Genomic DNA, 24889 nt, shown 5'->3' with positions numbered 1-24889 from the left:
ACCAATGATGGACTGATGAAAATCTGGGATTCGCAAGAGGCTAGAATTGGAGGAGCGCAGAAATCTCAGAGGGGTGTAGGATTAGAGGAAGTTACAATGATAGGGAGGGGAGAGGTCATGGAGGGATTTGAACACAAAGTTGAAAATTTTAAAATTAAGGATACTCTGAATACGCGTCAAAAATGGCATCAAAAATGAAATCTAAAAGTAAATTATAAAAGTCGGCATGTTTTGCATATGAAAATAAGGCTGCCTAAGCGCATAAACATATTCTTCTTTCTTGTTGTTGAGGGTTACACTTCTTCTTAGAAGATAATTTTTCCCCGTCCTCAGGCCTTCCACACGTGCTCCAGATCTCTGCCAATGCCACTAAAATTAGTTATGAGGAAGCGATGTACAGGATGGGAACATTCTCTCTCCAGATAAAGAAACACTTACTTCAGTTTGACACTTTCTAACAGCACATGAAAGACCAGTAATTCACTAAGTGGGAAATCATAGCATCCTACAGCATCAAGACTGTCCCCTCAAAAAAACAAATTAATTGCTTCAAAACTTAATGTTTGTGCTTCACAACATAGCTTGACACCAATTGCTCCAGCTGAAACATTCATCCACATGGTGAGAAAAATTCTAAAGTACACATTGACAAAAGAATTCAGTGTTAACAGTAATTCTTCCTGCTTCAGCAGGTTTATAGTAAAAGATTTAACTTTGGCGCACTCTATTCAATTCCGTATGTAAACATTTTTCTGTTTGCGATTACGTTACCTTGGAAAATGTACTTTTAAAAACACTTTTCTTATCACATTTGAGCAAAGGCTTTTTGTAAATTTCTTAACTGCAAGACTGGTAGAGATGCGAGATATTTATCCATATTGTCACATTCAATTGCTCCTCCTCTAAAAACACAAAAAACTAACATGCAAGTGATAATAAGATGGTTTCACTCCACTATAGTGTTCTGTGAGAAAAACTCAAGATAATTCATTATACACATTTCAATAAATCCACTTCAAAATAAGCTGCTTTTTGAAGTTATCATTGCTGCCATTTTCTAGATAACTGATTACATTACTCATTAAGAAGGCATTGTAATACTTAAATATGGACTTGTGGAATCTGATGCCAATGAAATGCAAAAAGTATAAAAATCAATATTAACGAATAAACAGTGATATACAGAAGAGTGACAGTAGGTAGAAAGTGAGAACGCCAGACTTTAGGCGCAACCCATATTAAAGTACTTCAATTTAAACAAGGCAACTTCTAAATATCCTCTAGTTTTCAGTCTTATTCTCCTTATGCTGCATTTTTTTAACACAAAAATCAATATGGTTAAACATACAAATGCATGTTGAAAACAACTGTTTTAAAGAGAGTGGCAACTAAACTTAAAATAAACTCGTAGCAGCAAAGTGTAGTGACAAAGAAACATTCCCAATGAGTGGACTAGAGAAGATAGTTGATCTATTTAGAGGGATGAGACTATTTTGAATAAGTCCCTTGACAGCATTTAATAATTTTTGAAAGCAATAGCGAGTTAAATCTGCCAGTTACTCAGCTGATCCCTAATAGCCAACTTAAGAATTTCATTTTTGTTTTAAAGTGGTTTTGTTTAGATTTGTAGTGAATGCATTCAGAAATGTGTGTCTCGAACAGCTTGTGACATAAAACTTCTCTAATAATAAGAAAATTGCAAATTTAATTATGTAGAATTGACACTCGATGAGGGGGGTTGGGGGGGGGGGGTCAATAGTGTTAGATGTACCACCACTTATATTTGATGCATGATCTTTAAGAATCTAACATAGTGGTGAATTATGAATCCAGAACTTCTTCCCAATTGATGCAGCTATATCACCCACTCATGGATAAGTTTTTGGTTTCAGCTCCATGTAAGAAGAAAGTTTACATAATGGCTTTCAACTTAAATGAAACATAAGCTTTGAATGTCACTCCAGATCTTGAGCACAGTACCTATGAACTATAAACAGCAGACACAGATACCAGGGTTAGAAAGGAGGCAAGGTCCCCACCTTTTTATAATAATTTAAAGAGACAATGTTTTAACAAGTCAGTTAGTAGGAGTAAATAACACCACTAATGTTTACAAATCACATTCTATAGAACTGGGTGATGCAGTAAACTAGAACACTGTCCTTTCAGCTCTTGTTTGAAATCCCGCTGACTGGTGGAGTAACAGTCCTCTGCTGGTTTTAAGAGTCCTACATGAAATGAGCTTGGGCTCAACTCAGTTCCAAATGGGAAAGACCATTTAGCACAAAGGTGACAGTATTTGATTGCAAATTCTAAAGATGGCTAATGTGTAAAAGGAAACATCGCATCAGTGCAACAGCAAATGTTCTACTGAGGTGGAATTTAAAGCACATTACTGGGACAAAGTACAGCAAGCTTCACTTTGCATCGAACCTGTCCCATGCCTAACTGAAGAATGGTCAATGCAAAAGCACTAGGTGCAAAAAAGCAAATAAAAGCTCTACTGCTCTGCAAAACAAGGCATGTTTCAATCGGAGAAACAAAAATCTTTCTTTGGCCTCCTTATCTCGAGAGACAATGGGTAAGCGCCTGGAGGTGGTCAGTGATGTATGGAGCAGCGCCTGGAGTGGCTATAAAGGCCAATTCTAGAGTGACAGGCTCTTCCACAGGTGCTGCAGAAAAATTTGATTGTCGGGCCTGTTACACAGTTGGCATGTTTCAATCGGAGAAACAAAAATATATCCCTAAAAATAATTAAACCAATTGTTACAAGAAACTATTGACCCACAAATTAAATTTATAGAGACAACTTCATCAAGTGATTGCTACTGCTGCAGTATAATGGAATACTCAATTATGCCAATGTTTTACATTGCTAAAATAACACAATTCTATTATTTTCAACTGAATATATTCAAGATTACTGCAACAATGCAAGAGGAAAACACAATGCATACTGTTCAACTCATTGTGGTGCCATCTCCCCTTGCTTAAATAATATTGTTTCGGAGTGTAAAATACATCAACACTGACAGCATGGCCACCAATGGTGGAGCAATTAAAATTGAGGTTGTGGAAGAGGGCAGAACCTTGGAAGGTTGTAGGGCTGGAGGAGTTTACAGTGATAGGGAGGTGAGAGTCCATTTTAATGGCCTTGAGGGATTTGAAAACAAGGATGAGAATTTTAAAATTGAGGTGTTGCCATATCAGGAGTCAATGTAGGTCAGCGAGCACAGGAGTGAATGGGACTTGGTGAGAGTTAGGATACAGGAGTTTTGAATAAGCTCAAGTTTATGGAGGGTGGAAAATGGGAGGCCAGCCAGGGGAGTGTTGGAATAGTCAAGTCTTTTAGTAACAAGAGGCATGGATAAGGGTTTCAGCAGCTGATGAGCTTCTGCTTCTGATAACCAGAAATTGTTCATAATTTTAAGTCACCAGAATTTTTCACTTGTTACATCTTTATAATCACACTTGCAGCTAAATGTTACTGTTCTTTATACTTGTATATAGCGGTAGTGCCAGAGTATTGGAGGATTGTAAATGTTACATCCCTGTTTAAAAATGGGGAGACGGCAAACTAAGCAACTACAGGCCAGTCAGCCTAACATCAGTGATGGGGAAACTTTTAGGCAATAATCTGGGACAAAATTAATTGCCATGTTGAAAAGTATGGGCTTAAAGTCAGCATGGATTTGCTGAAGGCAAATTATGTTTAATTAACTTGATTGAGTTCTTTGATGAAATAAGGGAGCAGGTTGATAAGGGTGTTGCAGTTGATGGGTGTATATGGGCTTTCAAAGGCATCTGATAAAGTAGCACATAATAGAGTTGTGAGTAAAATTAAAGGGCATGGGATTAAAGGGACTGTGTCAGTGTGGATACAAAATTGGCTAAAGGACAAAAAACTGAAAGTAGTGGTGAGCAGTTGTTTTTCAGACTGGAGTGAAATACATAGTGGTGTTCCCCAGGGGTCAGTATTAGGATCACTGTGCTTTTTGATACATATTAATGACTTGGGCTTGGGTATGCAGGGCATAATTTCAAAGTTTGCAGATGAAATGAGGCAGACAGTAACAGACTTCAGGAGGACATAGACATATAGATGAAATTTAACGCACAGAAATGTGAAGGGATACATTTTGATAGGAAGAATGAGGAGAGGCAATATGAACTAAACAAGACAATTTTAAAGGAGGTGTAAGACATAGACACCTGGAGGTTATATGAAAGGATAAAAGCATGGAAATTATGCTAAATGTTTATAAGACACTTGTTAGGTCTCAGCTGGAGTATAGTGGACAATTCTGGGCACCACTTTAGGAAGGATGCCAATGCTTTGGAGAAGATGAAGAGATTATGAGAAAGGTACCAGGGATGAGGGACTCAGTTATGCGGAGAAAATGAAGAAGCTGGGTTGCTCTCCTTAGAGCAGAGAAAGAGAAGAGGCAGTGGCAGAAGGCAGGAGACACAGATTTAAGGTGACTGGCAACAGAACCAGAAGCAACATGAGGAAGCCTTTTTCATCTATACAGCGAGTTGGTGTGATCTGGAATGCAGTGTCCAAAAGGGTGATAGAAACAGATTCAGTGGTAATATTAAAAAGCGAATTGGATATAAATACTTGAAGGGGAAAAGATACAGGGCTATGTGGAAAGAGTAGGGGAGTGTAATTAATAGGATAGCTCTTTCAAAGAGCTGGCACAGGCACGATGGGTTGGATGGCTTCCTTCTGTGCCGTATCATTCTTTGATCGTAGTCAAAATTTCTGCAAGTGGCTGCATACGAAGCGGGTTCCCTGTTGCAGAAAAACCCATTTGAAATCAGTTACAGGTCTTACACCAATTTTGTTTGTATTACGATTGTTACAAGGCTAATTGTGCATTATTCACTATTTATAAGTCCACTAGGCTGAAAAATAACAAAGCAAAAGGAAGCGGGTTAATTTTCACTTCATCAGCTATTAGTACAAAGGGCATGTGAAAATGTGTTTTAATACTAATTCGAGAAAATTTAGTGCAATAGACTTTATCCTCAAGACTGGGAAACAGAAAGCCTAGCAAATGAAGCCCAAACCTTCCAATCCTTTGGAAATCTGCTTGGGTACCTTGGATCACTTCAACATCCAAAAGGATACTGACCCTTTAAGTTAGACTGCTAGAGAACATTATCTTTATCCTTTATTTTAAATCTGTCAACGATTCTCCTCCACCCTCCCACCCAACCTAGTATGCTGACAAATCTAAGATAATTTCCTGTGTTAGTGGAAGTGAAATATGCAGCTGTAAATGCATGAACCAATCCAAAGACCAATGAAATATGGTGTGCATTATTGGCCGGAATTTTACATTGTAGTGGTGGCCCCATCTACCAGCTAAAAAGTCAGGGGAGAGCCTGCCTCTGCCAGGCCTGGAGGCCACGCTCCAATTTTGCATGGCCCAGGCCCTTAATTGGCCTGGGTCAGGACTTCCACCCCTCTGAGGCAGGAGGTCCCGCCCCCAAGTGCTGATGGGCAATCACTGGGAGCAGTGGCCACTGCTGGGACTGCACCCAGCAAGAAGAGGACGATGGACATCGCACTTCAAAAAGTTGTGCGGTTTGTGCCTCGCCAGCGTTAATTAGCTGGGCCCCACCAAGAGGGGTGGGAGTTGGAGAACAAGGGGGGGGGGGGGGGTCTAGTTTTACCAGGGTGCCAGATCAGGTGGGCTCCCTCCCCACCTGCAAGGAGGCCGCCAGGTATTACTGGGCAGCCTCCTCAAGCGTCCACCACTGGTAAGATACAGCAGCAGAGGGAGGAGGCCCTTAAGTGACAAATAATTGGCCACTTAAGGGCCTCAATTGGCCTGGGACTGGCAGACCTTTGCCACCTCCCCACCGCTGGTAAAATATCAGCAGGACCGGATATGCGACGGGCACACCTCCTACTCAATTTTACACCCCCCCCTCCTCACCTCCCAGCCATCTCCTGGGGGGCAGAGGTTGGTGGGAGGGGTGGGTGATGTAAAATTCCAGCCTTTGAGTGACCCATCACAACTGTCCTTTAAATACACAGAATTACATACATTGAATTTACAGCACATGACCAGGACATTTGACCCAATATGTCTATGCTAGTGTTTATGCTCTGCACAAGCCTCCTCCCACCTTATTTCATATTATCCTATCCACATATTCTTATATTCCTTTTTCCCTCAAGTATTTATGATATTTGCCCCAAACACTTTGTGGTAACGAGTTCTACATTCTCAACACTCTCGCAGTAATGAAGTTTCTCTTGAATTCCTTATTGGATTGATTAATGACTATCTTATCTTTGTGGCCTCTAGTTTTGGACTCACCCACAAGTGAAAATATCTACTCTATATCTACCCTTTCGAACTCCTTCATAATCTTAGCGACCTCTATCAGGTCACCTCTCAGAGTTCTCTTTTTTAGAGATAGACTCAGCCTCATCAATTCTGCAATCATCCAGTGTGCAGAACCTTTGAGGAGACTAGCCTGATGATTCAACTCATCTTGCTTACTTGATTCTCAAAAGACACAAATACCACAGGCAACTTGCCTGAATCAATCATTAGGAGACGCATAAGAATAATTTTAGACAATGCAAGATCCAGCCTTCCAATTTATTCAAGGTAAGAGCCTCATCTCCATGTGCTGTTTTTCCCTTGGCTTTGAAGAAGAATGAAAGGACAATCACAAAACTCATGTCCCACCATTCCATGCCACAATATCTTGCTACAGTAAGATAGTGAGGTGCATCCATTCCTTGATTGCAGCTGAGATCTAGATGTTGCAGGCACCAAGGAAACTACTTGCACAATGGTACAATTACAATTAATAAAGGGATCTGAACAGCAGATATCTGGCATATGAAGAATTTTTTTTTAGATGGATTCTCTGTTCTTTTGAGTTTCTAACACTGTTTTTCACTAATAACTAGTTATTAGGATAATTACATTCAATTGGAACCAAGGTAGAAAAAGAATTAAAATGGGCCTAGGTAGCAAGGAGAAAGAAAAGAAAAACTTGCATTTTTTCATGACCACCGGATGTCTCAAAGTGCTTTATAGCCAATGAAGTACTTTTGAAGTGTAGTCACTGTTGTGATGTAGGAAACATAGCAGCCAATTTGCACACAGCAAGCTCCTACAGCAGCAATCTGATAATAAACAACTAATCTGTTGTTGTGTCATGTTGATTGAGGAATATATATTGGCCAGGACAGAGGCGATAGCTTCCTGCTCTTCCTCAAAATATTGCTATGGGATCTTTTACATTCACCTGAGCAGGCAGATGGGGCCTCTTTAACGTCTTATCCGAAAGACAGCACCTCCAACAGTGCAGCACACCATCAGCACTGCACTGGAGTCTCAGCCTTGATTTTGAAATAAAAACACTGACATAGACATAGACATGTATGCACAGCATGGGAAAGGAAAACACGTGTCAGGAGAAGGAACTTGCGCCACTTTGCATTGATGTTATGTAATCTAGCTAAGAATCCAATCAAGAAATGTGGAAATAGCCAAAAACTGGAGAGTTGAGCTATATAACAGTACTTCTGGTGAAATCACAGTGTGTTCATAAACCATGAAAAATATTGGCAGTTGTTGAGAAACAAATTTCTTCATGCTATATTACATGATATACAGAAAATATGCATTTGACAAATGTGGTCTGAATATCATATCATCACTGTATATCATTGTTATTTCTGTACTGAGACTTAAGATACACAAGAAAGTAGCAGCATTTATCATAAATTTATTTAAGTTGCATTGTCTTTGCTTCCTCGCAGTAAAGTCGTGACCCAACATCAGACTTCTGTTCTGTGTCACATCAAAAAAAAAAGTTAAACAAGAAACTGTAGCAATTGGTTATTTCAGGAAGTTTTTCAAAACATTTACTCTTCTGTTTCATTTCAGTCTGTTTAAGTTCAAAAATTGTCAGCCTGTTTCTAAAACCACAGACTAAGCACACAATCCGGCAGTTGGTGTAATGTTCGATATTTAAATCCTACACTTTCTTGCCCAACATGCTCTAAAAAGCAGTGATTCTAAAACCGTAGACAATCATTAGGTTCAGCTAGAGTTTTAACTTCATTTTCTTAACACTTTCAACAACGTTATCCTATATTCTTGCCTCCCCGAAACAATAGTGTTCCATCAGCAGGAGCCAAATTTGCAAATTCCTCCCCAGGTGCCATTAAGACCATTCTTCGTTTTACCCACACAAAGACTATACCTTCCCAAATTGATAAGAAAAGTATTATGCAGTCCAGTAAGCGCAAACTGTTTCAGAAAAGACTATACAGGTATACCGAGATGCTTGGCTCACTGACACAAATTAAATAGATGGCTGCCTGCATTTCAGGCCACAAAACCACATCTTTACGTGGGTCCCACAGACAGCGGCTCTACCACCGAGTTGGTGGTGGTGGTGGTGGGGGCAGTGGAGGGAGGTGCTGTCATTAATTAAACCATTATAAAGCAATGCAGTATTGCAATAGAACTGATAACTCACTGTGCCTGAAGAAAGAGTAAATACCATTTATCTATCTTTCAGCAGTAAAGCAGATTGTGTCATTTTGAAGTTATGACAACGTAAGATACAATGCATAGAATGGATATAAAACTGACATCCTTCCAAATATAATCATTTTGCCATTTTTGAAATTTTTTTATCAATTTTGCCAAACTGTCAAATAATGAAATCCACCCCACTATGTGCAATACCCCGTCAGACTTTCAAATAAGCTGCGTGCTCAGAAATCTTTTATGTGCTTGTCACAAAGAGGTCGAGCAATTTATTGACCATCGCTGGATGCTCTCTGTCAATGCTGAAGGAAATATGAGGGAAGGTTGTGGGCTACTGTTGTAGAGCTCATTGATAATGACATACCTGCCTTCACCACCCATTATCCATAGTGCAAACTACTTAGGGATAACTGAAAAATCAATATCCTCCTAGTGCTGGCTCCTGCCTTTACCCTGTTTGATTGTCAGCTCCTGTCTAGGGCCCAATCTGACAAGAAAGGGGCTGTGACTACATGATGCCTTCAGAACACCTAACAATACCAAACAACTCAACAGAACAGTAAATTTTCCTTCCATACCCTCCTCATCAATTAGCCTTGGGTGAGATCTGCCTGTATGGTGCAGCCTCTCCATTTTAGAATGAATGGAACCCAAACACACCACTACCTTCAGCAGAGATCCAGGAAATCCACTGACAGTTTAAACAAAACAGAAAGCTGTAACTGTCATAATCTGCATCACACTTTCACGCCAACAAGGGTGTTATCAGTTGGGGCAAGCCCTGGAACACACAGCTCAAGCATTCCCAAGTCACCCAGTCATAAATTTTCAAGTGAAGTGTGATAAAACACACATGAAATGGTCATGAATTTCCAGGTCCCTTGCATAACACACTGCACTCGGAAATATACACAGAGGGCAAAGAGCCACAAAACAGCTCACTGTTCTCTTAAGAAGCTGAAAAGATACAGGTTGTGACATCTCCCAGCAACTTGTGAAAGTTATCTTGTTGAAATGAGTCAAAGAAATGAAGTTTATAGGGGGCTATCTATATTAGAAATGGCAATATAGCAGACTGTTTGCTAAACACTATAACTCAAACAATAATGCAAATTGCACTAATGCTTTGCAAAATTACAATGAAAATGATGGCAGACTGATTTTTCCCTGTGGAATAAGGACGCTGGCACCAAAATCATAAGTAGGCCTTCAGACGGTGGTGGAAGGAAGGTGATTTTGTGATTCCACCCCAAATTGCACCCTGTGAGACAGTCTGATTGTAAAATTGCAGCAAAGGGGCTTTTTAATCACCAGTAAGGCTACTAAATTTTTTTTACTTCCTACAAACAATCCAAAAATTAACAGCAGCTGGATTTAGGAATCAAATCATTAAATAGGAGAGTTTTGCTAAATGTAAGCCAGAGGAGCTATCAGATTTAACAAAACTGCATTTCTTAGTTTCAGAAAGAAACTAAGACACCAAAAGCAAAAACTGGAAGTAGCCCACGAAGTAATGATCTATTATGTTCAAAAGGCAGATTTTTCTGATGTTGTAACACTGCAGTCTGTAAATAAAGTAAACTTAGAGAAAGGAAGAGAGGAAAGAAGAATGCTTACCCTCCCCCCCCCCCCCCCCCAATATAAGCATGGTAAAACAATTGTATTTTTCTTTAAAGAGGTGCCCAGTATCTCAGATGCCAGTCTTCAACTAATTCGACACACCCCATCTGATATCAAGAAACTGCAGAAGGCACTGCATATTGCAAAGGATATGGATCCTGGCAGTATTGGTAGTACTGAAGACTTGTGCTTCAGATTTAGCCATGCCCCTCGCCAAGCTGTTCCAGTACAGCTGCAACACAATGTGGAAAATTGCCCAGGTATGTCCTGTCCACAAAAGTCAGGACAAATCCAATCCAGCCAATCACCGCCCCATCAGTCTACTCTCGATCATCAGCAAAATGATGGAGGGTGTTGTCGATAGTGCTATTAAGCACCATTTAAACAGCAAAACAACCACCTGCTCACTGGTGCTCAGTTTGGATTCAGCTAGGGTCACTCAGCTCCTGACCTCATTCCAGCCTTGGTCCAAACATGGACAAAAGAGCTGAACTCAAGAAGTGAGGTGAGAGTGATTGCCCTCAATATCAAGGCAGCATTTGGCCAACTGTGGCATCAAGGAGCCCTAGCCAAAGTGAAGTCAATGGGAATCAGGGGGAAAACTCTCCACTGGTTGGAGTCATACAGAGTACAAAGGAAGATAGTTGTGGTTGTTGGAGGCCAATCATCTCAGCCCCAGGATATCGCTGCAGGAGCTCCTCAGTATAGTTTCTTAGGCCTAACCATCTTCAGCTGCTTCATCAATGACCTTCCCTCTAGCATAAGGTCAAAAGTGGGGATGTTCGCTGATGATTGTACGATGTTCAATACCATTTGCAACTCCTCAAGATACCAAAGGAGCTTGTGTCTACATGCAGCACAACATCCAGGCTTCGGCTGATAAGTGGCAAGTAACATTTGTGCCACACAAGTGCCAGCATTGACGATTTCCAACGAGAGAATCTTCAATGGCATTACGATTGCCGAATCCCCCACTATCAACATCCTGGGGGGTTACCATCGACCGTACACTGATCTGAACCAGTCAAATAAATACTGTGGTTACAAGAGAAAGTCAGAAGCTGTGAATTCTGCAGAGAGTAATCCACCTCCTGACTCCCCAAAGCCTGTCCACCATCTTCAAGGCACAAGTCAGGGGTGTGATGGAATACTCTTCACTTGCTTGGATGAGTGCAGCTCCAAATACTTTCAGGAAGCTTGACACCATCTAGGACAAAGCAGTTCACTTGATCGGCACCCAGCCACCACCTTAAACATTCACTCCCTCCTCCACCACCGACGCACAGTGGCAGCAGTGTATACCACCTACAAGATACACTGCAATGCACCACGCCTCCTTCGACAGCACCTTCCAAACCAATGACCTCTTTCACCTAGAAGGACAAGGACAGCAGATGCACGGGAACACTACCAACTGCAAGTACCCCTCCAAGCCACCCACCATCCTGACTTGGAACAATATCGCCGGATCAAAATTTTGGAACTCCCTTCCTAACAGCACTGTGGGTGTACCTGCACCAGATGGACTGCAGCAGTTCAAGAAGGCAGCTCACCACCACCTTCTCAAGGGCAATTAGGGTTGGACAACAAATGCTGGCCTTACCAGTGATGCCCACATCCCATAAAACAGATTTTTTAAAAACTGGAACAATTAATTTACTGCTGGTTTCCAGGGCAGAGCAGCAATAAATTAATTGTTCCAATACATTGTATGAAACGAGAATTTTAAAGAAAAACACAATTGTTTTACCTTTCTTATGATGTGGAAAGTACTCCTCTTTCCCAAGATTTACCTTATTTAGTGGAAATGCTGATCAGTGTCTTACCATTCTGAATGCTGATTGGCAACCAAGCTCAAAGTTCAGTACCAGTAGTGCTTAGCTTGAACTGTAGTTTCCCTCATCTTGTATACCCAGCAATCATTATTCAGGATAGGAAACGATGCAGATTAATGTTATTTCTTATGAAGCTGATCACCGGTGGATTCTGTAGCTGTCATCTGCTGAGTGCATTTCTCCCAGGTTAGGAGATGCAAAATTAGGACTCCCTAGAGTTTGGGAATAACTGTAAATTTTAAATATTTTGGTTTCTTGAAATCCTAGCCTTCAAGGTACTTCCCTATATTCCTTAACTAACTTGACAACACAGTCTCTAGCTGTGAATGGAATGTTAGCTATAGTTGTTGTAATAATTCATTAAACTATGCAATTTGTACCATCGTTTACTACAATATAACCACTTCATGAAAGTTGTGGAAATAAATACAAACTTTATTAGAGAGACTTAAAACGTTCTGAGGTGACGTGTGACGGTCTCAACTTAATAATAAACTATGCTTCTGTTAAAATGTCATGTCCCTTTGTGTGCACATCTGATAGTGAAATGAAAGGCCATGGACAGTGCCCAGCCCAGCAGCCAGATCACTGTGTAACAGTCACAGCCATAGGTCAAAGTTTTTGACAATCATCAGAATTTAGCTTAAAATCCACCTACCCAGCCCCTCACTGAGCTAACAATGTCAGTATAAAATGAAGGTTTCTGAGAAGTTGTAAATAAGGAAAGCAGAAAGGGAAAGATCTAGAAAAACATCAGCACTAGGCAAGTCTACAACCCTGCACACCAAAGAGACTGCCTTACTGAAAGTTTTATATTTAAATTAAGTTGATTAAAAATTAAATCCAAAGACAATGCAAAGTAACCCACTTGAAAACATATACTGCAAACATCACCATACACATCTTCCTTCACCAATTTCTGTTACCAAGATTCAATTCTTTCAGAAAGCTGAGTATTAACAATTTTCAAAAACTATAAACTAGCTTTGATCCAGTAAAAATGCACAATTCATGGCTACAGATTCAAGTCTTAGTAATACACGATTATAGAAACATGTTAATATGTTTAATAAGGCACATCTAATTAATAGACTTTTTTGCAAAAATATGAAAAGACAATATATTTGTGCATTTCAGTAATAGCAGTCAATTGCTGCATAAAATAAGTTTCAAACGTATTCTACGGTCTTTCCAGAACACAGGTAAAGATTTTGTATCAAGTTACAAAATAGCACTAACCTTCTACAGACTCAGTGATTCAGAGAAGAATGCATTTTGAACAGTTACATAAAGGTTTTGATCCAAAGCATAAATCCATCCTGTATCAATAAACTAAGCTTCACTGCTATCTTCACATGCCGAGTTTTATTTGTGACATCTCTTTTGCAAACTTCAAACACAAGAAGGCCTCGAACTTGATGTAATAACAAGCATGATGATATACCACTACTGCTGCAAGTTAGCTGTGCTCAATTTCAGAGGTCCCATCAGACACGCTGTTATGTTGTTAATGATTATATAGTTAAAGTATGATTTAAAAAAAATCCATTAATAAACTGCTCCAGTTCAACACAATTACTTGTTTAGGTCTGCAGAAAAAATAACTAATTTTATCTAACTTACACATGGCACTGAAGTGGTGAATCAGACTATTAGCAGCAAACAAAACCACCAGACATACAAAAGGTTGGCAACCTGACTCAGGTTTGCATTAGAAGAATACTAGTAAATTTAACAGCTGACCTATGCATCTGATTGATGATATTTTACACTTTCTGTTTCGAACTTAAAAACTACAAATTCTTTTATTCGTGAAACTGGCCAAAGACACTGTAAATGTTTATAAATGAGGTCATGTAGATGCCCATCTTTGCTTCTGACAAGTTCAATAATTCTTATGGCTCATATTAAGTTAGCAAAGTCTGCACTTACCAATGTTCCAATTAAAGATAGCTCAATGCCTGAACATGGACCCATTTACTCATTATCCCAGATCGACATGAAATAAGAAAAGGTAATGCAAGATCCCATTTTTATTTTCCTGGTTAAAGCCAAGCTCATAGTTAAATTTTCTGTCAAAAGGCATACCAGTGTATCTGAGCTATTGAGGTGGTAAAGATTCTATATCTGGCTACATGAATAAAACATCAAAGGAGAACTGCGGCTGTGGAAATATTGGGAAGATTGAAGCCATTGTCTTCAGTCCCCACTACAACGCTGTTCCCTAGCCACCGACTCCATCCCTCTCTCTGGCAACTGCCTGAGGCTGAATCAGACCATTTGCAATCTTGGTGTCTACTTGACCCCAAGATGAGTTTCCAACCACGTATGGGCTCCATCACCAAGACCACCTACTTCTGCCTACATAATCTCACACGACTCTGCCCCTAGCTCAGCTCATCTGCTATTGAAACCTTCACCTATGCCTTTATTACCTCAAGACTTGACTATTCCAACGGGCTCGTGACTGGCCTCCCATCATCCACCCTAGATAAACTTGAACTCATCCAAAACTCTGCTCCTTGTAACCTAACTCACACAAAATCCCATTCACCAATCACTGACCTACATTGGCTCCCTTTTAAAATTCTCACCCTTGTTTTCAAATCCCTCCCTATCTCTGTAACCTCCTCCAACCCTGCAACCTCGGATATCTCTGCGCTCCTCCAATTTGGCCTCTTTAGCGTCCCCGATTTTAATCGCTCCACCATTGGCAGCATGCCTTCAGCTGCCTAGGCCCCAAGTTCTGGAATCCTTCCCCTAAATCTCTCCACCTCTTTGTCCTCCTTGAAGATGCTCCTTAAAGCCGAGCCTTTTGACCAAGCTTTTGGTCATCTGTCCTAATATCTCCTTACATTGCTCAATGTCAAATTTTCTTTGATAACTTTCCCGTGATGCACTTTGGGACCTTTTACTATGTTAAAGGTGCAATATAAATGCAGTTGCTGAAAATAGAGACATGTTGTCGAAGCTTTTTGTCTTGCACTGATCAGGACAATATGCAAGAATAACCAATGTAAGGGAAAACAACAACTTACACTGCATGAGAGGAGAGTGATGATTGATTGGCAAGTGAACTCTGATTGGTAGAGGCGTTTCTCAAGCAATTCTCAAGTTCTGTACTACCAAACGACTATAAATGCAATTGTTAATGTTGTTGCCTGTGGACACCTGAAATGATCCTGTACCATAGACATTGTTGGGAAGCTGTACCTGAGTAAAGGAATTAACACCTTCAGGAGGGGAAAGGAAAAAAAATGGAGAAAGAAAAACCCCATATCCTTTGGAATTACCTGCACAAACATTACGTCTCTTTACCTCACCCCAAAACATCTTTAAAGAGACAACAGTATCTTGTTAAAAACTAGGAGTTAATACTTAAGTACATTGACAGAAAACCTAGCAAACTGGTTACTTTTAGCATTCATTACCACTCAAACATTTCATTCCAACCAAAAGGACACGTCACCCAAAGAGTAATCAATCAGAAAAGTGAATGAGTTTAAATTATTTGCAAATCCCTCTAAATAGTACCTTGCATTATAATTTAGGTGTTTGTAAAGCACTTTGATGCTCTGATGAGCTGAATGGTCCTGACTCATCCCTGACTTTACTTATGATATAATTAGTTATAATGCCAATTCTCATAACTAAAATATTTCAACAGCTTTTATATCAGTCAGATAAAATAACTGGCCTGGAATTATATTTCTTTAATCAGGATCATTTGCGACAAATATTGGACAAAATCACATGACATTTTCAATTGAACGTTTTACCGAATACCGGTCAGAAATTCACCTTTTTAAAAAAAAATTTCATTAATATTGTAACTATCAGTTTAATACTGATAGGTACAGAAATCGAATTGAAGATGGTAATACGAGACACACGTTCCTTGGCAGTGCATCAATCTCTGCATGTGCGCACTTAGGGCGGCACAGTGGCGCAGTGGTTAGCACCGCAGCCTCACAGCTCCAGGGACCCGGGTTCGATTCCGGGTACTGCCAGTGTGGAGTTTGCAAGTTCTCCCTGTGTCTGCGTGGGTTTTCTCCGGGTGCTCCGGTTTCCTCCCACAAGCCAAAAGACTTGCAGGTTGACAGGTAAATTGGCCATTATAAATTGTCACCAGTATAGGTAGGTGGTAGGGAAATATAGGGACAGGTGGGGATGTTTGTTGGGAATATGGGATTAGTGTAGGATTAGTATAAATGGGTGGTTGATGTTCGGCACAGACTCGGTGGGCCGAAGGGCCTGTTTCAGTGCTGTATCTCTAATCTAATCTAAAATATATGCCCAAAGCTTCATTTCCACCTCTTAAATTGCTCAAACTTTGAGGGTGCCTGCTTTTTTTAAAACTCGATAAATTGATAAAGTGCCCAGCATGTCCAACTGATCCCCCCCACCCTCATCGTCCTCCACTATTTTTTAAATCTGGCCTCACACAGCGCTGCCCAAGCAGCCTCCACTCAAGGGGCATTATACTCCTGAGCTCCAACGTTAGATTGGGACCCGACTCCTGTGTTACACTCATTTTTGTATCCCTCTGAAACAGAGTTCACTTGACAGGGGCAGAAAAATGATACGATGAATGCAGTACAAGAGTCAAATTATCAGTGAAGTGCCCAAAGTATATTATAAAGTGATGTGCAGATGAAGATAATAATACATCTAAATTTTCTATTTTTTTTAATTAAAATATTTATCAGATAAGGTGCTGCCTCTTATTTTACCATATCTAATTTTTAACAGTAGTTCTACTGCAGTGAATGTGCTATGCTTATCACTCACACAAAGGGAAAAGTAATGTTCTAATGCCAATACTAATTATTCCACATATCAGTGCTGTATTAATTTCTATTATAAACAAATCTATTAAAGACGTGTATTACAACCCATCATATAGATCAATATTCCACTGTATAACCTATGTAATTTTAAATTCCTAGTCTTAAAGACAAAATGCAAAAGTTCAACATCTTGTTACAGTAAGATTTACGATACAATGCAGTAAATTAATGCACAATAGTAGAAAGACTGTAAGACAGACATGCCAGATAGTTACATATACCCAGGAAAAAATGTTTTCTCTTGTAAAAGTAAACAGGATTACAACTGTCAGACAGAGGCACCTACCAAAACCATTAACCAGCCCTAGCACAGAAATAAATACTGTATGCATCACTGAATAATTGTTTTTTGAACCTATACTTTCCCTTCAGCAATTTGAGCTTCATCACTAGTGCAGGAATTTATTAATGTGACTGGTCAAGACATTAGTCTCTCCCCATACTATTTTTCTATAAATGGCAATGCAGTGCAAGCTTGCAGAGCATGTGGTCCAAGGACATTAGATCAGACTCAAGCAACAAGTAAAAGTAATACTGAAAACGCAGTTAATTAAATAACCAAAATACAGGATGTAATGATGTCATCACAAGAAAGGCAATTGGATGCCATCACAATTGACAACAGATAGCATATTAAAAAAAAGATTTTACCCTGATGTCACTGGAACCACACTGCAATGTGAGCATCGAATATAATTTATACATTTAGAATTGATATTCCATCTAGCTTTCACATTTGAATTACCAAGGTATGATATAAGTGAAATATGTAATGAAAAGCTGAGCGATACTATGTGTGATCTTTTGGACCAGTTCCTGCCTGGAATACAAGTGGTATCCAATAGCTCCTTGTCACATATCCTCTATATACTGAGAAAACAGTTTACACTGACTTTATTTGTAACACTCACAAATGGAATTTAAAAGCTTAGCTATGCACCATTGTAAATTCAAATTTGCGAATCCAGATTTTGGTGATTTTTATGACTATAAATTGCAATCTTTCAATTACTTTGTGATTTGGGAACATACTTTGTATTGTTCAAGTTTGTCAAATTTTATGATAGAAAACAATATGAAAGTTCTAAATTTAAACTGTAGAACTTAAGTACAATTTCACCAACTGGAAACACTGCTGTTGGTGCACAGATTCTTTTACAGTCCTTGACTGGTTAGAAGTGAAGTTTTACTTGGAACGAATAGGAACTTTATCAACTTCTGAAATTGCTAGGCTTGACAGAATCTCAACATTTTTATAATGTATATATATATATATATATATATATATAAAAAAGCCTTCATATTTACTGTAAATTAATCATACTTTTGCCTCACAAAGTTTCAGTGACAAACACAAAAATATATAAATCATTTAAATGATTTCACTATTTTTAACGTTTATTGTTTTGTTGTATCATAATGTTCCAAAGTTGCCTGGTTTGCCCAATTACAAAAATGAAATGTGCTAGTCATCCCAGTATATAGATTGTTTCACATGATGATGACAATCATCAGTTACATCAATGTGCTTGTCTGTTGGCATTGTAAAACTCAAAGTGTTTCATACTAATGGCTTTCTTTGTGCCACCTGATCACCATATTGGAGAAAAAAAGTACTGAAATGGCTGATCTGAGTATACATTTAAGCTGTGTTATAATGGCTCAGAGATTGTTACATTGCATTCAAGAATTTCCAATCTTCAATGAGATGTGGCATAAATCAGGACACTTTGTTCTAGAACAGAGTCTGTGTCAGAACCAAAATACCCTGTAATTTAGAAAAGACACATCATAGAAAGCTGAAAAATAAAAACATATCAAGAATTTATAAGACATACTGCACTTAACTAATCCAAACTGCATTATGCAAGTCCAGAACAAGAGGAGAATATTTATGAAAACATGATTTGATGCAAGTAAAATTAATTTTTCACCTTTTTTTTTTACATTTACTCAATTGTTTTAATGAGCTTAAATCTCACTGCTGCTAATATAGATAGGTACATGAATCATGAAGTAGCACAAATGTACCACACTTGTGTCAACACTAATGAAGGTCAAAATGATGAATGACCACAACATAATGCATGCATATTAGTAAACCACACATTGCTAAAAATGAAAGCTGTCGGAATGCTAGAGTACTTATAAACAATTAGATCAGAATTGCATTTTTTTTCAGATTACTCATAAGATACTTTTTCAAAAATTATAGTCATATAGAACACCACAGATTTGATCAAACTAAATCACATAGGATTCAAAAACTATAAAAGCATAAAAGAAAAAATCTCAAATTACAACAGAAAAATTACAAGATGCTTATTTTTTATTAAATAAATTGACCCTTCATAAAAAAGCTAATTAATGTCAGTTAAATGTTACAGATTAGCTTCATCCAAAGAAACTATGTTTACAATTAACAAAATAGTCCTATAAAGCATGCTTCTGCTTTAATAATACTCTGTACTGATATTTGTCCTGGTTATTCAAACATACATCAAAGTAGGCAATATGAATTAGACAGTTAAACTGGCAAAACTACTAGAAGTTTTAGCTATCAAAAGCTAGCACCGTGGTATTAATTAAGGTTAGATTTTAACAGCCACTTGGTTACCTCACTTTCCTTTCCCAAGTTCTTCCTATTTAATAATAAAACATATACAAACCAAAGAGTTTTAGTGTGGTAATATAACCCAAATCAATATATACTTCTAGGAATCATTTTACCGCATTAAAGTTGTTTTTATACATGATCTTTTCATCTGCCAGAAGGCCAAAGTAATTTCAATAAAGACAATTTCAACCAAGATAGGATAAAAATATTATGCCATATTTAAAATAATTGCTAACCTTATGATAATGGCAGTGTTCAAATTTCCGTTCATTATTGGTCACAAAAGCCCACTGCTATTTGGCACCATGGATTAATTACTGAGACAGATCTTGCCAATAAAAAGGTACCAAGACTAACCACTATGACATTAAAATATTTCAGCAATGTCATCACCTGTCCAGTTTGAATAAAGTGTGTGTGTGTATATGGGCTCTCTTATATTTTAGCTCAATCTCACCACCCACCTCACCCCCACCCCGCCCAGGAATTATGTGCTTTTTCTAAGACCTTGCAGATAAAGGTGCGGCTCCTCCCTGCTCTAGTACACACCATAAACACAAAGCTAAACAAACATGTTGTGGAGCCACCGAAGAGAAAGTTCAGCCTCTGATAATGTATTTATTGTCAGGGAGCAGACCTCCTCCTCCCCAGGCTCATTAGTTGAAGTATGATGAGAGGTGGTAAAGAGTGAATGCAGTTCAATTCATTGAGGGCTTTCAAGTGGCTCTCAAGATGGAGAGCTCTTTCTGTTTCTGTCTCCCTCACTTATTCTCCCTATACAGAATCCTGTTCCAGCAGGCTGCCAATTTCTATTTAATGCACCCTCAAGGAAGTGCTGATGGACTCAAAAAACCAACATCATGCTAAAGGGTGGCAAGCCTCTTCAATTACAGGTTCTGATACGGTCGTCTTTCATTATTCATGCTAAGAAGACTGCTTTTACAGGATTTGTTCCGATAACGTTTTTATAGCAATATGGTAAAGGTTCCAGGGCCAACACAACTTTAATTCATATGGGGTGCACACGGTCAATGCATTTAAGTAAATAATTTATTATTCCTTTACAAATCTATATATCACGAATTCGGGGCTGTTAAATGCAGCGCATTGAGTGGAGCCATTATACACCGTGAAAATCCGTAATGAAAAGTACGATTGAGGACAGATACTTTGTTTGAAGGGCTCTTGAATTAATTGACGCCTCCCTGAAAACAGCGGGACTGCTTGTTTGGATGTTGGTTACGTTACCAACTCCATCAGTAGCTCCTAAACATAGCTATAAAAAAAAACAAATTATCGGAATTGGAACAAATCGGCCGTTCAAGTAATTCTCAGCAAGTCTTTCGCAGCTTAAATTAAATATGTAGGTTTTCACGGTTGTACTTTCTCTTTTGTGAAGTGCAACTTTATCAAAAGTCCGCCTTTAAAATCGAAGCGAACTCACTGAACTGGATTTGCCCCGCACCAGTCGCACTGTCTGTGCCTTTTCGGCATAGGTTTGAGGCTCCTTTGGCTGTCGTCAGCTGGAATCATTCAGCCTCGCATCCTGCAGCAATAACGTGGCTTGAAGAGGGTTTTTTTTACAATATAGTTTGAGTAAAATATTAAATGGAACAAGTTGGTGAAAACGAGACGAGACAAATCTATGGCCGACTCCGCAATGTTTCGAAGAAGGACAAGGCGGCTGGAAAGTGAAGCCCGCCGGCCTGTCCCAGGCCACGGACAATCCCACGGAAAGAGCGGTGTCGTGGCCATGGTCTGAACACATCAGCCCGTTCTGGAAGGAAACAGGAAAATGTTCCGCTCGAAGATTAATGAAGATTAAAACTACACCTCTCGTCAACCAGTTCTGTGATTGTATAAAATCTTTCAATGTACCGTGTTCAAACCTCCAACATAAGTTCTGTCTAAAACTATATTTTGAAGTACCATTCTTACATACCCACCGGTTCAGTATCAGAGCTCGACGTATAGAAAACGAATCTCAATGTTAATGTCATATGTGCAGGCATGTACTTCGAAAGAAAATACTCATTCCAATTTAGCGGAAGGCACGGGATTTTCACGGAAACAAAGTAGATGGATTTATCTATTTTATTTTTTAAGTCTATCTACAGAAATATAAAAAATGGGCATTTCCAAAAGTATACAATCACAGTTTGAAAATTCAGTTCGTTTAGTTTTTATTTGGAGCACACACAATATTTATATACATTGTTTTAGAAAATAGCATCGCTGTCAATATCGCTTTGAATATATCGATCATATATTCTTTTAAAATTACCAAATTGCTATATGTGCAAAATAAACATTGATATAAAGCAGTGCGCTGCAGCCTCATTCCCTTAGCTGTGCAGGATGTGGCAGACACGGAGTGCTGCTGCCTTTTTTTTAACCCACCCGATCCAATCTCCGTCCCCACCGCGCCCATTGGTCCGACTCTTGACAGCTCGCCACAGATTGGTCAATAGCAGCAGCACGTGCGCCTGGGGTTCGGCCTCCCAGCTTTCAGAGCGCATGTTCTGCTCGGCGGGGACCATTCATAAACTAAACTCTTACACACTTCCTGAGCGTGGGCAAAAGTGGCCACAGGAATAAAGTCAAAATCAGGAATCGGGGCAGAGAGAGAGAAATGAAAGATAACAGCCAAATTTCGTCACTCACAATTAACGCTTCAATTCAGCGACAATCGCCACTGGTTGAAACATTTCCTTTTGAAGAAACAAGTTGTTGATTTTGGAGGACTTGGTTGACATTTGTATTTTGTCTCGCTGACTTCTCTCTACCCTCTATCCCATTATATTTAATACACTTGTTTCAGGTTTGCACCAGTTAAAAAGTGGGTGCCCACGGAACATTGGTAAGCATTGGATTCCTCAACCTATTGCGAGACTCCGGTGTACAGCCCGGACCTGAGTCCCAACATGATCGCGGCTCAAGCCAAGCTGGTCTACCAGCTGAACAAATACTACAACGAGCGATGCCAGGCTAGGAAAGCAGCAATCGCTAAGACCATTCGAGAGGTGTGCAAGGTGGTCTCTGATGTCCTTAAAGAAGTAGAAGTCCAAGAGCCTCGCTTCATCAGTTCTCTTAGCGAGATCGAAACGCGCTTCGAAGGGTTGGAAGTGATCGCTCCAACAGAATTTGAGGTGGTCCTCTACCTGAACCAAATGGGGGTCTTCAATTTCGTGGACGATGGCTCACTGCCTGGCTGCGCTGTGCTAAAACTAAGCGACGGGCGCAAGAGGAGCATGTCCCTCTGGGTCGAGTTCATTACAGCTTCTGGCTACCTGTCAGCCCGGAAGATCCGTTCCCGATTTCAGACCCTGGTGGCACAGGCAGTGGACAAATGCAGTTATCGAGATGTGGTGAAGATGGTGGCGGACACAAGCGAGGTAAAGCTAAGAATCAGGGAGCGTTACGTGGTACAGATCACACCAGCTTTCAAATGCACAGGCATCTGGCCCAGGAGTGCGGCTCAGTGGCCTATGCCACACATTCCCTGGCCCGGGCCGAACCGGGTGGCCGAAGTGAAGGCTGAAGGCTTCAACCTCCTGTCCAAAGAATGCTACTCCCTGACAGGCAAGCAGAGCTCGGCAGAGAGCGACGCTTGGGTTTTACAGTTCGGCGAGGCTGAGAACAGGCTACTGATGGGGGGCTGCAGGAAAAAGTGCCTATCCGTTTTAAAGACTTTGCGCGATCGGCACCTCGAGTTGCCAGGGCAGCCCCTCAATAACTACCATATGAAGACACTACTACTCTACGAATGCGAGAAACACCCGAGAGAAACCGACTGGGATGAGTCCTGCCTTGGCGACCGCCTCAACGGCATTCTCCTCCAGCTCATCTCCTGTCTCCAGTGCCGGAGGTGTCCTCATTACTTTCTTCCAAACCTAGATCTTTTCCAAGGAAAGCCTCATTCCGCTCTGGAAAGTGCGGCTAAACAGACATGGCGATTGGCGAGAGAAATTCTTACCAACGCTAAAAGCCTCGATAAGCTATAGTAGAACTTACATTTCCAGCAAACTTATTCAACAATTATTACAAGGCACACAATTTGAACTTAGTAAATGATTAAAACAAAAAGACTTTAAAAGAAGCAAACGGACTTGACGTGAAACAGACCCAAGGTACATTTTAAACTAAATGTGACAGTTTCGTTTAGACGTTGTCAGCCTGTGAGGAATCTTTATTTAAGTATGCAGTCTTTTAAAGGCCAAGAAAACTTATGTTGTAAAATGTATTTTGCGTGCCAACTTCAGACTCTGTGCTCCTAAAAGAAACGTGTAATGGTAATAAAATGATTTACCTTACCTGCACTTTTTGTCCGTTTACATCTGAATAATTCATTTCGTTATGCTTTTGATATATTTATTGCGCTTTTGAAATGCAGAGTTACATTTTCCCACAATAGTAAATAATTTTCAAGTAAAACTTTAAATAAATACGTAGGAAAAAATTACAATACAAAATGGCCTCGATCAATCTGAATTTTTTTACTGCAAGAATTTAGCGATTTCATTCATCACTCCCAATATTGTATATTAATTGTATATTAAATTCAATATGTTGCATACTATAATTAGAACTATAAAAATAAACTTTTATTTTTCTCCTTTGAATATTTTTATATGTTGCATCAACTCGTTTAGGAATTATTCCAGACCCCTAACGCAATTGAGAAAAAATAAACTTCGCAAAACATTAAGCCACCGAGAAATAATTACTCAGGATGTTACTGCAGAATTATTTTCAAAGCAGAATAGGTCACGATTGCAAATATCTTAGCACAAATGCATGACTACATTCTTCGTTGTATGGCAAATTCTGATGGTGAAAGTCATGTTTTTATTTTTTAAAGCCGGGGGTGGGGGGCTGAATTAGAACGGGAAGTAGTCGGCCAGGCTACAAATGTACAGTATACAACGAAATTCAGGATAAATATAGCACCTCTATCGAGAGAGGAAAAACGCCCAAAGGCGCAACAGCCATTCGAAGCCAATGGAAAGATTGCATCGCCATAGTTTTGAAGTGCCTGAGAAACTTCCAATCTCGAGAAAAAAAACAAAAGTTTCTCTAACAAATGGCGCCAGTGAACAACTAGAGTTTACAAGGCCGAATGTGTACATTTAGGCCGCATTCTCACAAAGTCTCACCTTGCAGTCAATTACTTGGAATATACATTGTGACTTAGTTTTCATTTGGAATTACTCTAATACAAAGAATAAGATCCACGAATGTTGCAGCGTGGTGAGTTATTTGATATTAGTGAAACTTTAAGGGCGGTGAAATCATTTCAACGTTACAGCTCCGCGGTATTGTCCACAGGTGTATTATTTTACAAGATTAACACTGAACTGAACTTTTGTTTCAAACCACTTGAATTGTGAAAATGTTGGTACAATATATTACTCGGTTGAAATTACTAAT

At 39.5% G+C, this 24889-nt stretch overlaps 2 protein-coding genes across 2 annotated transcripts in view; one reads left to right on the top strand and one right to left on the bottom strand.

The window, feature by feature from the left end:
- lrba (LPS-responsive vesicle trafficking, beach and anchor containing) overlaps window positions 1–24889 on the bottom strand; it is a 1007923-nt gene that overhangs the window by 352833 nt on the left and 630201 nt on the right. The window lies entirely within an intron of this gene.
- mab21l2 (mab-21-like 2) lies at window positions 22005–23769 on the top strand. Its single transcript, XM_068020153.1, has one exon. The coding sequence runs from the start codon at window positions 22384–22386 to the stop codon at window positions 23461–23463; it is 1080 nt and encodes a 359-aa protein (XP_067876254.1). The 5' UTR covers window positions 22005–22383; the 3' UTR covers window positions 23464–23769.

The sequence above is a fragment of the Heterodontus francisci genome, chromosome 1 (genome assembly GCF_036365525.1).
Source record: "Heterodontus francisci isolate sHetFra1 chromosome 1, sHetFra1.hap1, whole genome shotgun sequence".
Classification (NCBI taxonomy): Eukaryota; Metazoa; Chordata; class Chondrichthyes; order Heterodontiformes; family Heterodontidae; genus Heterodontus; species Heterodontus francisci.
This window is presented reverse-complemented; position numbering and strand designations above follow the sequence as displayed.